Below are 16,954 nucleotides of genomic sequence, written 5' to 3' on the forward strand. Positions count from 1 at the left end.
TCTAAAAAAATCCCACACATCTGAATACAAGTAGTACAAATGAAAAAAAAAGTCTGTGGCCATTTGAATCAAATTCTGATCTACAAGGCTTCTAACATCCAGCAAAACATATCCATCGTTGTTAATGACTACAATGTACACATTGTATCATGGACAATACCACTTAATGTATAACTTGGCAAGCACAAACTCAAAGTATCATATTGCCCGCAATCATAATTTTGGAATCAATTTACTCTGATGAGATACCCTTGATACAACTTTTGAACGGTATCACATTTCTATGTTCCTGCCTTCGGGAAGCATTCTCATAATTTAAATGGTGGTCGTAACTTCCATGTCTTTCATCAAATTAGGTGATAAGGATTCATTTATATGATGCTCGTATTTCACAGTTCTCTTTTCCCCTGAAACTTTCCTCCTGGCTGAAGAAATCATGCCACTCTAGCTGCATTTTCAGCCACTGAACAACAATTTAGCCCTGCTGGTTTGTGTAAACCACATACATTTTATGGATCTTGCATGCAATCTGGAGGCAGAAGGAAAACAGGAAATGGCAACAAGTGCATTGGACAGTTCAGGATCTGTGAAGTCATTCTGCACTTTCAATAAACTGTCAAAAACAAATGTTTCCTACTCTAGTGGCTGGCATCGTCGTATCCATTAAACAAATCACACGAGTAACCACACTACGGCTTCACTACAGTCAGTTACCATAGGTGGGAAAATGCTTAAATTCAAGTTTTTGGAAGGGCCAGGATGAGCTTGTAATCCTCAGGAAACAAACAAACAAACAAACAAACAAACAAACAAACAAACAAACAAACAAACAGACCTGATTAAACAAAGAGTGTGAATCAAAGCAATAGGATCAACACCATTTAACAGCTGGAAAATAAGTGCTAAATCAAGTCCGGAATCACCACTTAATCAAGGAATTAGGTTTGACTTTCAGAGAAATACAGATTTGATATCTTGTGTCCCTTCATAAAGATATATATACTTACTTGCATATTGCCTGCCAGTTGATATTTCTGTTGCTAATACAACCTGCAAAACCAAAAATGCATTTGAAAAACAGTCTGTTGGTCACATTTTACTGGTGAGCTTTCAATACACTGGATAAGGATTCTAAAATGAACTGGCTTTGTGGTCTTCCAGACACTCAATAAGAATGACTTAGAAACTGCTGACTTGTCATTCGAGATGGTCATGTTATTCCCCACACTTCAAAATTGGCTCTATACTACATTACATGTCTAGTTAATTATTTCAGCCAAGAACACTTCTCAATATCAGCAGGAGATAGATGGCACTGGCTAAATTTGGCAAAGAGAGATTGCATGTTTGCTTGGCGTCACTGTCCACTGTGCTCATTGTCCACTACGCTGACCGTCCTAACATAGAAAGTTTCTTCCCATTGGTGTTAAGGATGTCTTCAAACAGGACAAGAGTAAAGAACAGCCTCAAAGTCTATCACTAACACAGGTAACTATGATGCAAACTATTAGTGGTAGCTAAGACTAGCTGGTTTGTGAGGGTTAAAAAGCTATTGGACTGACAATATAATGAATCAAGTAGACCAATTTACACGTTTTCAAACAAACAGGTGTTTGTGGTTCATATGTCTGGTGATGAGCAATAATTTTAGGGTGCTTGCTTTGTTTAAATTCAAATTATAATATATAATCTACTTCTACTAATGCACTCTTGTGAACTGGAAGCCAATTTCACTGATATGATTTCCCATTATGATAGGCAAGCCACATGCAAAGCTAAGGCACCTGTGGGGTTGCCACGGATACATTGTAAACTCTTGTGGAATTTCTAAGATATCATCCACACGAAACTGTTGACAGGCAATGCTGACCACACATTAGTTTCTGTTTGTTATTCAGTGGGTGTCAAGGTGACATAACACAAGATCAACAAGAGAACGGCCATCCTCATTTTTAACTCACATTGAGACTATTGCATCATATTGAGAAATCAAATATCACACAAGTTAGAACACTTGCAAAAGCATAACACCTTAGAACCAAACACAAACAACACTCCTGTATACACGTTTTGATGGAAATTCAAAGGATAAAATGAAAAGATAAACACAACCCATTTTATGTTGTGATGGGATAACCATTTCCTCATTCCGTTCAGATGGAAGCTTTTCATGTTCAAATCATCTAGGTGTACAACTTAGCTACAAGGGAGAAAAACTCACCCGAACTATAGATTTGACCTTGTAAATCAATATGCCACTACTTTTACTTTTTGTAAAGCAATCATCTTGCTTTGAGTTTAAATAAATGATAAATCAAAGTCTTTCATCTTAACAACAGAAAATCTCTTCAGTGGCAGACAACCAGCATTGCATTCTTAGAAATCACGTCCCGATTTGGAGTCAACTCACTTCTGAATATGAGCCCTCCCCCAGGATCTTGCCGAACTTGAAGTCGGCGCGCTGCTTCTTCACCCGCGCCGCCGCGTCGCTGGGAGAGGAGGCTGACTGGGGACTGGTGGGGAAGGAGCTGCCCCCGCTAGCTGGCCGGCTAGAGCGGGGGATATTCTGCGGTTGCGTCTCGCCCTTGGACATGGCTTCTTGGTGACATGACCGACTCACCGATGATGTATGGCTGATGTGCTTATTACAATCCGTCTATAAATATGGAAAAACAACAAAAATGAATGTGACAATAAGAATAGCACCACTTTCTATTGCGACAAATTTCCAAAATAACATATTTATCTATTCCTGAGTAAGTCAGCAACAGATTTCTCGTCTACACAATATATATTCTTGCACTGGTAAAACTTCTATTACGAGCGAAACCAGCAACAAACAGCTAAAGAAAAAATACAATGCATGGGATTTAAATCAGTTTACAAAATATCATTGTTTGCATAGTTTGTACTTCAATATGTAAACACGCTAATGAGCTTGCCAATAGTGCAAAACACGATGGATATATATATCACAAAACTTTATTAAATTCACAGCCGAAGCTTTGAGTACACAAGTTACACTAATGTTAATGAAAGTTAACAATGTATTTCAAAAGCTGAATTTCATTGCAGATTTTGACAAGTGGTGTATAATCACCTCATGAAATACTGTATTACTTGGCATGTCAATGAGCACAATGATATCTCCATCACTGACAAAGTCTATAAAAGTGATTTATAGGCAAGCAGATATTTATGAATTGCTTTGTTCTCTGCATTTTATACTTATCTCCCTCTCTCTCAGTGATAATTTTATCCCTTCTTCCTATCTCCTTTCTATCTCGGTCTATTTGATATTTCAATTTATCTCTATACATCATTTACGCTACATTTGTCCATCTCATTCTGTTTACTCCTACACCTGTCGATATGTTTCTCTTTCTCCCTATTTGCCTCACCTTCTACTTACATCAATCTATTCTTCATTCTTCTCTCTCCTACAATTGTATATCATAATTTCTTTGTCAACATCTCTTTCTTCCTCTACCTTTTTTCTCTATTTCTTTGTGTTTCCCCACATAATTCTGCCACTTGTGGATCTACTCTCCTATCTTTATAATTCTCTCTACATTGTCATTGACCTAATCTCATCTTCCCTCTCAATATACAATATAGTTCCAGTTCCTTTTCTTTCTGAATCTTCCCTTTAATATCTCTTCAAGACTTTTTCTCCTTCTGTCTCATACTTGTTCTCCCTTGCTGTTCAATTCTCTAATTTCTGTTGTCTTCTCGTCTATTACGTATCAACTTATTTATTTCTCTTTCTATCTTTTTATATATTTCCGCCCGTATCTCTCCCCATCTCTCAATGTATTGTTGTCTTCCTTCATGTATATCATTGTCTCTTTTGCTGCTTCATTCTTTATTTCTACCAGTCTTTTTTCTTTTTCTTTCTCATCTTTTCCCTTAATCTCTCCTTTTTTTTTTTTTGGTAATCTTTATGATCTATCTCAACCTGTAACCTCATTTCCAATCTCATTTCATTTACAATGTATGTGTTCTTATCTCTCTTTGACATTCTCTTTTCTCTCCCTGCTCAGCTCTCTATTCTATCATACTCTTTGTCTATATAATCTTGTAAACCTCATTCCTTTTTTCTATATCTAATTCTCATGATATCTCGCTCCTCCTCCATTGTGTCCTTAATAATTCTTTCTATCTAATCATCTCTTCCTATCTCTTTTTATTACTCTGTCTCTTTCCCTGCCCTGCTCTCTATTCCCTCTCTTTCATTTGCATAGACATCTCCCCCTGTATCTATCTATGTCTTTCTATCTGTCTATCTATCTATATATCTATATCTATCTATCTATCCATCTATCTATCTATCTATCTATCTACCTATCTACCTATCTATCTATCTATCTATCTATATATTTATCGACAGTATCTATCTACGTATCTATCTATCTATCTATCTATATATCTATCTACAGTATCTATCTATCTATCTGTCTACCTGTCTATCTACCTATCTATCTATCTATCTATCTATCTATCTATCTATCTATCTATCTATCTATCTACCTACCTACCTATCTATCTATCTACCTATCTATCTGCCTTTCTGTCTATCTATTTATCTATCTGCCTTTCTATTTATCTATCTGTCTATCTATTTATCTATCTATCTATCTACCTATCTATCTATCTATCAATCTATCTACCTATCTATCTATCTGTCTATCTGTCTATCTATCTATTTATCTGTCTATCTATTTATCTATCTGTCTATCTATCTGCGTATCTATCTATTTATCTATCTATCTGTCTATCCATCTATCTATCTATCTATCTACCTATCTATTTCTTTTGGTCTGCCTTTTTCTGGGTGCCTTATGTCACTCTCTGTCTCTCCATCTCTCTCCCTCCCTCTCTCCCTGACCCACTCCCCATCTCCAGCCATCTGTGAACTCATCCAGGACTGGGGCAGCGGCCCATCTCATTCTCCCTCCCCGTCACTGTTTATAAATGTTCTCCCGCACAACATGAACCCCTTGCATTTTAAAGTGTGCACTGTTTTCCCATCACGGAGACACTGTTTACCTGATAGCAATGTCTCACAGGCTCACTCCAAGCCAGCATGCATAAGCAATTGCATTCTATGTCGTCGTATTTGCCAGGGATCTCCTATTCACTGAGAGGAAGGGAGTTACCAAAGCGAAAGAAGATTGGATAGAACAAGGCTGTAAAACGCTGAAGAAAGGTCCTGGTAAACTCAATTATCTAATTGATACCCTCCGTTACGTGCTCTAATGACATTAGATTTGATATAAAAATCACTTGCTGAATAAAAATGCACTCGGATTACATACAGTGCTTACAGCGAAAAACATTCATTTACTCACAGAGACATGCACACACACAAAAAAAAAAACACACAACAACGACTCGACAACATACACATGCACAGCATTTTCAAGGAAAAGAAGGCACCATTGGTACATTTGAGGACCAGACGGTGTAAATATACAATGTCTTTCCCTCTCTCCTTCATCCGACTTGGACCTGTCACAATAAGGGAGCAAAGTTAAGCAAGCTTCAAATACTGTAAAAGTGGATATTTTCGAGCGACTAATTTTTCGCGCTTGGCCGGATAAGAAGAGTTTCGCATGTTTTGAATTCCGCGGAATCAAGACATCAACTACTGGAATATATGGCAAGCAAAAATATTCGCACACTTTTATCTTCATGCTAGTTCCAGGTTGTGTGAAATGCACAAAAATTTCAACACCACAAAAATTTCCACTTCTACAGTAGGATGGCAACTTTTATAAAATAACTGTACTTCTCTCTCCAATAACTGAACATGTACCATGTACCCTGGTATCAATATATATTGAAATACGTATTTGACTGAAAGTTTCTATCATTACAAATTTTTCAAACACAGCACTTGTTTACATATCGTTTGATGTCTTACAAAGGTCTACCATGAACAGAAGAGGCAGGGAAAAAAAATGGCCATACAATGTACTTCAAAGACAGCTCAAGCTTTCAAAGCAAAGAGCCACGCTTCGCTGGAAAAATCTTTCCCATTTCCAGGTGCGATGAGTTGGAGCGATCCTTCACCGACCGACAGACAGAATTGATAAGCAATGTCACAAACAAGATGCAGGCATTATAAATAGCATCCGGAACTTGAACGGCAGCCTGGTGAGAGTATACTGTACCCTGTCACTAATGAAGAGTCAAGAAAATCACATCATACAAGGCTGACTGATCTTTTTTTTTTCCTCCCTTTTCTTTTCTCTCATTTGTTTTTCACTATGATTCCCTTCTCTGGAGTGAAATATTGATTTTGCTATTTCCGGGGCTACGTTCTGCAAATCATAGTCTGCCATTGTTGAGGCTTTTTGCTCTTGATCAGCAGTATGGGTCCTTTCACCTGTAGTGCACCATTGGGGTATTATGAACCCATGTAAACATTTTTGAATCATCATTTCTGAAATAAAAGCATTCCATTGAGTGAATCTAAGAATATGAATGCATTTTTTCATCTTTTCTAAAAATGCTATCAAAGTACTAGTAAAGATTGGTGATGGTTAGTCAGATAACTCATTTAAGGCTAGGGTGTGGTACCAGGATAACTTAATATATTTCTTTTCTGCAGTGAATTACACAGCATTATAAAGGTGATTTTAGTTGAAAAACAAAACAAATAAAACAAAAACAAAAACATTGTAATAAAAGGGTGTGGGTTGAACAACAATGGGAAAAAATATGAGCGTTACAAAACATCTTTCTCGTGCTTTCCCTAAGTCAAGAATATTAGTCACAATCAAATATTATGTATATTAGATGAAACAATGGCACCATCTCCTTACCCCTAGAAAGCAAGCCATTGGTTTGTATTGTCAGCAAAATCCTTTCACTGTTTTTTTTTTTTTTTGTAAGACTAGATTTGTTGTTGGTGCATTCACTTCAATAATGGTAAATTCAAAAGCAATTCTGATGTCAGGTGATAACATTTTCATCTCATCTCATTTCCTCAAGTGTGATTCTAAAACTTTGTAACTCCTTCATTTAAGGTCAAATTTAAGATGGAAACTAATCTACAGTGTAGCTTATATATCTATTGAAGTCAAATTGACCATGTAGGGCATAGATCACCATTCTGATGGCCACTGTTTAGGTGATTTGGAGAATAAGTTTATTCACTCCGTGAGACACAGATCTTCCTCACCCTTAGCAATGACAAAACAAATTTACAATCAGTGTAATATTTGACTATCTGGGCTGAGGGCTTTTATTCACTGAACTCATCCTAACTCAGAATTTCATACTTTCTCTTACACGGTACAAGATGATCTCTATGATAACTTTGGATAATATCCTAAGATATTCTTAGATTCACAAGATGATCTCTATGATAACTTTGGATAATATCCTAGGAAAAAAAAAAATATAAGTGATTTGCATTTAAGATGCCTCCCCCTCTGTCCCCCCCCCCCAAAGAAAAAAAAAAATAAAGACAAAATTACAGTGTATGAATAGATGGTATAAACATTGTACAATGTAGACGCACACATGTAGGTACATTGTATTAATACATGTGCCATTCTATATATATGAGAGTTGAGGTAGAACCAGTTATCCAGTTGACAGATGACATGCTTGCTGGAAATGTACTTTCCAGGTAACAGGGAAAAACAACTTGTTTGTGTTATTTTATCACCTCATTACGTGAGTATGGTTTCACAATCAGGCGAAGTACGCACAACGCCAGATAAAGCAAGGAATCACTCCTAGAAGACAACAACTGCAAGAGACAACCACAGCCACCCAGCTACACAGTTACTACATGTACCACCGGTGTTTCTCAATGTATGTGGGTGCTACAACTCTATGGGTGATTAGTGATTAAGATACCTTTGAATAAGGGCAATAGGGTACTTGTCTGGGTATTGATTGTTGCATACGTCAGCTTCGCACAATATCAATCCCCTCAAACTCACTCGTGAATCCCATTTATGTAAAGTGGTACGAACCAGTGCAGTTCCTCAGGTCCGAAATGTTATTTCAAAAATTGAAAGAACAAAAATAGGTAGGCAAAATCCCCCCCCCCCCCCAAACAAATGCAAAAATTAAGAAATTGTACAAACAATCTCTATGTTATAGCTGCACATGCAAACTTATTTCCTTGTTGTTGTTTTTTTCCTTTTTAGAATATTAACATGCTGTTTAGGTACCCTGAAAGTAATCACTAAATTTCTAGTCACACACACCTTTCATAGTCTATACACAAAGAAAGACCAAAAATAAATGGATGCTCTGATGAACCCCAGATGCACGTCTGCATCTTGTGCTCATCCCTGCTCGAGATCACTAGCAAATTACCACTTAATTCTGCACAAGATGGTATCAATATTTCAAGATTTATGTATGTTTAAACACACACACACACACACGCACACACACACACACACATAGTATGGCACACTCACCTAACACTATCCCATAACAGGTACGCTTTGTTGGCAGATACTGGTAACCACATCTGAACACAAACAAGCACAGACACACAAAAACACACACAACAAATTCCTATACAACACACACAAGTTCAAATAGACATGACACGAGTGACTTTCACAGAAACAAATTGATGCTCTGATATCAAACCCCAGAGGGACAGCTGCATCTGGTGCTCATCCCTGCCCCAAACCAAGGGCAAAATACCATTAAATTTTGCACCAAACAGTATCAATATTTTAAGAGTTACAGGTATGCAATGTTTACACTAGATGTTCCTGGCAGCCACAGCAGCCCCGTGCTCGAAATGTAGTGCACCATGGGTACGGTAGGTGGGATAGATTCTCCTGTTTTTTCCCCCTGCTGTATTCTAGTCTTGTTCGTTCCAGTCCTTGCTACATTAAACATTGAGCTACTGTATACGCCGAATATTTTGCGAGGTGTTTATTTTCGCAAATTTTGCGAGTCAGCTGCTATTCGCGAAATCAAAAATATGCGAAAATATTGACTCTGATGCCGATATGAATGTGACGTACGCGTACACATTTCTCCACTCAGTACAGGACTCCACGATCGCGAATTTAACCACTCGCGAAATTGTCGGGAAGTCCCGATTCGTGAAAATATAGACTCGCGAATATGACGTATACAGTATTAGATGCCATTCTCTCATGGCATCTGGTCAGGCTAGACTACTACACATACAACATATTTCCCGTCATGTGCCACCGTGGACCGCTTCAAAGTTTTTTTTACGGCCCATACTATGTGACATCACGTTTTGTCGCATTTACCCAAATTCATTACAGCCTATTAGGTTTCTCATCAGCACCCTGACATGTTGACTGCCGTGACAAACTTCTTGACAGTTTAAAAATCTGACATGTCATCCACAGCAATCATGGTCTGTCATGTTTGAACATCCCGTCCCACATCGTGGTTACACATCCATTCTGAATTGTCCTAGGTGGCCTGAAACATGATTGCCGTGGCCCCCTGGAATATGAAGTTTACCAATATGTAGCATAAACTCTGCATCATGATTAGAAAAGTTCTGCACTCAGATACAAAAGAAAAGTCCCAATTCCTCCCCATGAATTCACGTACAAACACAGAACAAAACAATACAGTGCACTCCTGTTATAACGAACACGGTTATAACGAAATTCCTGTTACAACGAAGTAAAATTTACAGGCTGCAACATTATCAACTATATGCATTTTTATTGTTTATTTGTTCGGTTGCAACGAAATTTCAATATAACAAAAGAAAACTGGTGGTCCCAAGGACTTTGTTATAACGGGATTCCACTGTACAAATCAAAATCTACCTGAGTCAAAGTTGTGGAGTTAAATGCAGCATCTAGTCCCTTTCACACAACCATGGGAGTTCAATCGCATGAGTCAAAGTGGCAGAGTCGTCCAGTAAATTTAAGAATGCAAACTTGAATGACTCAATATTGGGGGCTACATACATGTAGTACACCCAGCTCCAATCGCCCTCCTTGTTTTCGGCCGCATATCACATCTGTCAGTTTAGACCCAATGTGAACATTCAATCCCGATTATACAGAATCCAGAGGAGTTTTTAGAGGGTTTGCTTGTTCATGTGCCACAATGGATGATGACAGATATCATGTGTCCACACAAAGCCATGTAATCAACAACTGGAGTGTTTTTGTTATTTGTCTCTGTTATCCGAATATACTCTAATTTTAATCATGAAAACAACAAAGTTCAGATAGCTGGGTGCCATTATGTGATAGATTATGAGGACTGGCAAGGTTGGTATACATGGCCATGGCGTCTAAATTAGACCATGGAGCTACAATTGTACTAACAGAGACTGTTAGTAGCTCCATGATTAGACATTGGATGAAGAAAACAGCAATGATTTGCAATAAACATTTGTAATAACACACACACGTAGACAACACAGATTCACATATAATGCATTTATTTGCATTTGCTCATTCTGTAGTACATTACACAGTTCATTTCCATGTTAAAAATTTCCAATCAATGCACAGTAACTCACTGGGAAGTGTGAACAATTGATGGACAGGCAACTGCAACATAGGAGAGAAAAATGCCAAAACATGGGTTGATACAGACTCACACGTGGAATTACAGCTTCACAGAGTCGCAATATTGAAAATCATGTGAGTTGAAAAAACACACATTAACCCCTTGCGAGAATCAGGTGTCGCTTGAGTCAAAGATTGCATTTATCAACTATCCCATGTGTGAAGTGTGTTTCAATACAAACTATCAAAGCATGTATAAATTATAATGATATTGGATAGTGTTAGATGACTGACTACTAGAAAATAATATCTTGGATATGCAATGGCCAAATGATGCACACTGCCTTTCTTGATGATAATGCACTATTCTTATGCCACATCGGCCTTGAGATGGCAAACAATGTATCTACATCTAACACTATTTCCAGTAAATCGAGTTTGAAGTTTCCCAAACCTACAACCCTTTTTCTGTTTTCGTTCAACACTTCATATCTTACCCAACAGTATTAGTAATGCAGTGAGTGCAAATTGATTTCACTAGACCCTTTATTTTTATAATAATTTGCACTTAATCAAAACAAATGCTGTTTTGCCATCACGACATCTAACCACGCTATTGCCATTGCTACAGCAAAACAACGTAAGTCTCGCTCACGGGCAAGCGTATAATGTCCTACAACATCAGTGTGCACGCGCTTCTGCAGCTGCGTGCGGCGCGCAGCCTATTACTGCATAAACATGTAGATGGCAAAATGACATATTGCATACAAGTGTAGATACATTGTTCTGCCAAGTCCATGCTCAATGTGTGTTAAACAGGGGCAAGCATATCAATGCTTAAGTTGTTTTGCCAACAAAATTTGAACAATTCCCACTGGGAGAGAGCATCATATCTCTGTAATGGAATGGGTTCTGATTCAAGACTTGGTCAAGAGTTTAATAGATTATACTAAAATAAGCTGAAATATGTGACTAAGTCAATTTTCATGAATTTTCAACATACGTTGTTTTGCCATCTCAAGGTCGAAATGCTTTTCTGTTTGACCAACCCTCACCAACTTCCTTCATGAGAAGGTGGGGGCACTACTCTGTAAGAAAATGGTACGAGATTTCAGCATTGAGCATTACACGACGGACCTAAATCAAATCAATCAATCAAGTACCATGTTACGATGGCTTGTACATATTTTAAACGATTCTGTTTTGGTATTTAAAAAAAAAAAAAAGCACATCCCCAAAGGAAAGAGCGAGAGAGTTAAAAATAGCCATCGCGAGTAGGAACAAACAAATTTAAGCCCGTCAAAGTGAGTCAAGCTAATCGGGCTAATTAAGAACTTGCAATGACACTGTCACTGTCATCAGCAGCCAATTCGGGAGGTTCCAACAAGCCTCATCATGACATTCACTGACTCACCGTCAGTCAAGTGGGTTTACACTCACTTACCAACCCCTTCCCCCCCCCCCCCCAACACTTTGGTCTACGATTCAGACCCCAAGTTCTCCTATCCCTCTTCCAACTTTCTCCATTCTATCCTTGAACCAGGCAAACATGTAAAGGTTGCTATTGCAGGTCTCCCAAAATCCCCACATCCAAATCAGGGAGATTCCACACAGTAATCAGGAAGATATCTGTGAGTTTAACATGCATTTCAATGGGCGAAAATAATTCCCAAATCAGGGAGATTTGAATATTCTCTTATTCAGACATGAACAGATTTTGACATTTTCAGAGAGACCGGCTGCAGAATCAGGGAGACCTGGCAGCTCTGGCTATTGAGGCAAGTTTGAGGTCTTTCAATGAAGGTACAGGTGATGACATAAGATGTTTTTCTCTCTCCATATCAAACAATGTAGGAAGACCCTGTCTTTATAGATGATTCTCAGGGATATCAGTGACATTTGGATGTTAAAAAACAAGACAAAAACAAAAGCAAAATGGCAGTACTAAGCAGATGTATATTGACATCTTGCAAGTAATTACCTTTGGTTGTATGTATCTCCTCTAGTAATTATTCTGGTACATGTACTGATTTTAGAATATATCTTCTTCTCTCTCTCTCTTTCTTTGAATATTTTGAGGGTTCACTCTCTTTGCGTCATGGACTTCGGTACCTTGGGCAATTAAGTAGTCAAATGACATAATATTTACACTTAACATCATGCGTACGAATGAATGATTACAAAATAACTCCAAAACAAAAAACTGGGACAGTTTACACAAACATCATGTGGGCAAATAAATGATTACCAAAAGAAGTGGGACAGTACGAGGATGAAGAACACAGGAGGAGCTATGATGCAATATTCAATGATGGTAGTAATGAAGATGAAGATGAAGATGAAGATGAAGATGATGATGATGACGATAACAATAACGGTAATTAAAAAAAAAATTATAATGATAATTATCATGTTAATAACAATAGTAATAATGATACTATAAAAATACCCCTGACAAAATTAGCAAATTACCAAAAGTCACATAAACACAAAACAGCGATAGGAAAATACACAGCAGTCTAATAATTTTGGCAAATGCATCATCGGAACAAACGTTCATTCATTTGATCCACAAAATAACCCCTTTTCAGGGTTCAAAGCACATGTAAATGTTGCGATGCCTACCTTATTAATGCATAGATATGAGAGAGGCAGCTATGCTGAACTTCCACACGCTGTTATAACATGTTAACAACATGCACATTACGACGACACTGATTGCGACGATCATACAAACACATTTTTCTCATATTCATTTCCCCTTGTTATGCTGCCACACTTAAACACGTATGAGCGTAAACAAGTATGAGCCGCACGCGGGGAAGGTGACTGCGTATCGCACTGACGGGGTGGTACACTGTAAAATTTGTTGTGCACGAGTAGAAGCTGACGACACTCGATAAGATGACCGCCTCTGCAACTACGTCTCACTGCCTTAGAACGGCAAGAGTTTAGACTACAGTTTGCACAATCTATTGGGAACTGGTTAGAAAATAATCCTTCTTGTACGTAAATGAAATCCCTGCAATTTTTTTTCTAAGGATTTATTCATTATTTTTTTAAATTAATGAAAAACAATGGAAGTGTTTCAGCAAGATTTGTCCCGATAAAGTGGTTCCAGATTCTGATTAAGCAGATAAAATTAACACGTGAAAAATTTGTTACATCAAGTTTTGTAGCACTTAAGCGAGGTTTCGGCTAAAGCGGTTCCCGATTAACGGGTGAGCACTGTATTTCTCATTTGATCCTATTCCTCCTATTCTGCGTTATTCTAATGTTATTCTTATGTTTTATTTGTTTGGGTTTTTGTTTTTTGTTTTTTTAACATCATACATTACACAACAGACATCCAGGGCAGCTGTATTATGTATTGGGAGAGGCAGCTTTGTGATATGCAAGCATTAGGTAAATTTCCTCAAAAAAAAAAAAGAAAAAAAAATGTTTATAACTCTACGACAACGTTCAGTCTCCTTGTCAGTTGTTTATAAGGCTCACCACGAGTCTAATTCCTGGGGTATGGCAGAATACTGACGTCAGTGGAAGCCAATTATTCCAAACACATTGCATAATACATGAGCTTCACCTACTACAGCGTGACTGATGATCTTGGAATGGAATTTTAAGAAGAAAAACACAAACACAAACACAGACTTAGCTGGTTCATTGCATGTCAGGTACAAACGATACCTCAAGCTTTTATGGCATCCAGGTGTGTAGTGCTATTACACAAGGCAGTTCAATACTGTCTCCCAATATGGCAGCCCACATCTAGACTGTATCATGTACACGTGTAAAGATGTAGAAGTCCTGCCACTTTCACCACCTTACTACCTTTTAATTAATTAAATAATATCTAATCATATTTAATATTTTAATTATAATTTAATATTTAATAATAATTAATTTAATCAAAAATGCTATGGTTATTGCAACATTAGTCAAATTTGGTACCAGGTACAAAATCATTTACAATTTTTTGATTAAGTGCCTTTCTTCTTTTACACTCGAAAAAGCATCGAGGCTGCTCCATGATCTCAGGATGCTGAAATTAAGTATGCATGTAAATCTGTTTAATCATCACAAACATACGGGTAAAATGTATGCAAATTTATGGAGACCAGCATCCTCTGAATCCCAATTGCCCAGCCTAAACCCAGGTAACAATCTTTTCAACTTCAACTGCCAGTTGGGGCATAGAGCTCAAGGGCAGTAAAGATCTAATGACATCTTTCACTCACTGATACCCCCATATAAAAACAAATTTCAATATGGATGTACATATCTGTAAGTGTACATAAATCCACATGTTCATCAACAAAACGAGAACCTACAATTTCATCAGAGTCTGAATCCTTTCACTCATTAAAAGCCGAGACAGCTCAATCCCTTTAATCATATAATTTCCTTGAACGTACCTTCCAAAGGTAATCCCTGCCCCTCACCCCCCCCCCCCACCATGTGAAGAAATAATTCATATGCAAATTTTGCTCTCACTAGCACATTCCTTTGGATCTACAGGTATTAGTAGCCTTTTGAAAGACATCACTGTCTACACACCTTTTTGTCTGACTTTCGTCTGTTTTGGGGTAACTTTAACCCTGATTTAGATGTGTGGTATTGAAACGTAAGGAATGCCATTTGCATAATAAAGAAGACTAGCTGGATGTTAACAACAGCCTCTTTGGCTTTGTGTTACAATGTTTCTGGTAGTTTAATCAATCTGAACAGCATCCTCCATATACATGCTACCCGGGTCACTAAAACATTTTGAAAATTGAATGTGAAAGTAGAATGTGGTCTTAAAAATGCTTTAAATATGTGAATTATGATGTAACAAAGCTGATGAGAAGGGAGTGACCAGGGGGATGTTTCACTAAGCTCTGAAATCAATCCCAAGTTCAATTTCAATTGATCTTTGTGACAATTTTGAGATATGTCAGTCCTTAGAAGTTAGGAACTGTTTTACTAAGCCATTTGGGAACAACACCTTTCACCCGCCCTGCCAGGTTCTACAATTAGAAATACATCCTTCCTAACCAGATCTTATTTGAATCTGTCCCAACTATAATTGTATGGGTTCATCATTTGGTTTGATTTAGTTTCCACTTTATTGCAACGGGGCCCAGATTAAACCACACCCAGCTTTCCCCGTATTTAACCGTATTTGACTGAAACATTCTAAACAGAGGCATGAAAATATTTCACTACCATGGTATTGTTAACAAAACACTTTGGAGTGACAGCATAATTTTCAAAACTTTTGTATGATTTCTTGATCCATTTAGAAACATCATTTCTAAACAAAAATTCTCAGCCAATAAAGTTCTACAATATTTAAATATATCAAACTTCCACAAGTTGAACAGTATATCAAATTTCCCGACACCTTTGCAGCAGCTCAGACCAGACAGACAAAGCAAAGGAAAAGATTTTGATTTTGAGCACTTTGCACGCATTATAAACATGATATGCTTCAAAACAAGGAAAAGTGCCCTCTTGTACCCTATCAATTTGCACTCTTTACCTGGAGATCCCTAAATTGGCAACGGAGGAGCGTGTGTCATATTTCATATCAAGTCATCTATGGCTTGTAAAGGAGGGTAGAGAGACCCTTTCTTGATTTGGTTTAGATGTCTATTTGCCTAAAGAGACTGTTCTATTCCACGTTTTGTCTCATTTACACGTGGATTTAAATCAAACAAGCAAAATGGCAGAAATTTCATTACAATATGATATTAAATAATACTTTTATATGAAATGCTATGAATTTCATTAATCATAATATAGAGAGGGTAGAAATAGGTCAGTAAAGACTTGCTCTCATTGCAGAAAACCTCTTCATGATACCGAGGAGTGGCTTAACATGGTCTTCCATACATCCAACTTGTATACAGACTCTTGATCTTTGTCTCTTATTCCAAGACCTTCTGTTCTTCTTTGCTAAATCTTCTAATTAATTGATTTGTTTGTTTGTAATACAGTTAGTAAGCAGCCGATTTCTCTTTCTCTTTGTTAAAGGGGAAATCCAGTCCAAATATAAGTAAATCTGAAAAGAAAGAATAAAATAATATGAGTTCGATGGTAACATTTTGATCAAAATCGAGTAAGAAATAAAGATGTTACACTATGAGATTTTGAAGTTTCGCTAATTTTTCAGGAAACAGTTCTGCAACAGTCAATATGAATGTACATGCAAATGGCAAAGTGGGCGTGTCATACCCTCACAACTTGCAATATAGTTTGTACATTAAATTTTTAAATTTCCAGTTTTTCACTCAAACACAATTATGCCCGAGGCTCAAATCCTGGTATATCTGACTGATCACTATAAGGGAGTTCGCGGTTGCTATTTGCGCGTGTGCAAAATAAAGGTCAAATGAGAATGTTTGTGTATTTGCCATTGACCTTCAAACGAAAAGAATCCTTAGGCAAATGAGGATTTAGAATGT

At 37.4% G+C, this 16,954-nt stretch overlaps 1 protein-coding gene across 1 annotated transcript in view; it reads right to left on the reverse strand.

Moving 5' to 3' along the window:
- Positions 1-16,954, reverse strand: part of LOC140231458 (3-phosphoinositide-dependent protein kinase 1-like) — a 54,062-nt gene that overhangs the window by 23,426 nt on the left and 13,682 nt on the right. The window contains exons 2-3 of the mRNA XM_072311587.1: positions 2,411-2,656; positions 1,008-1,050 (exon numbers count right to left, since the gene is read on the reverse strand). Coding sequence (XP_072167688.1) covers positions 1,008-1,050; positions 2,411-2,656 — 289 coding nt within the window. The remainder of the gene's footprint in view (positions 1-1,007; positions 1,051-2,410; positions 2,657-16,954) is intronic.

This window comes from Diadema setosum, chromosome 8 (genome assembly GCF_964275005.1).
Source record: "Diadema setosum chromosome 8, eeDiaSeto1, whole genome shotgun sequence".
Taxonomy (NCBI): Eukaryota; Metazoa; Echinodermata; class Echinoidea; order Diadematoida; family Diadematidae; genus Diadema; species Diadema setosum.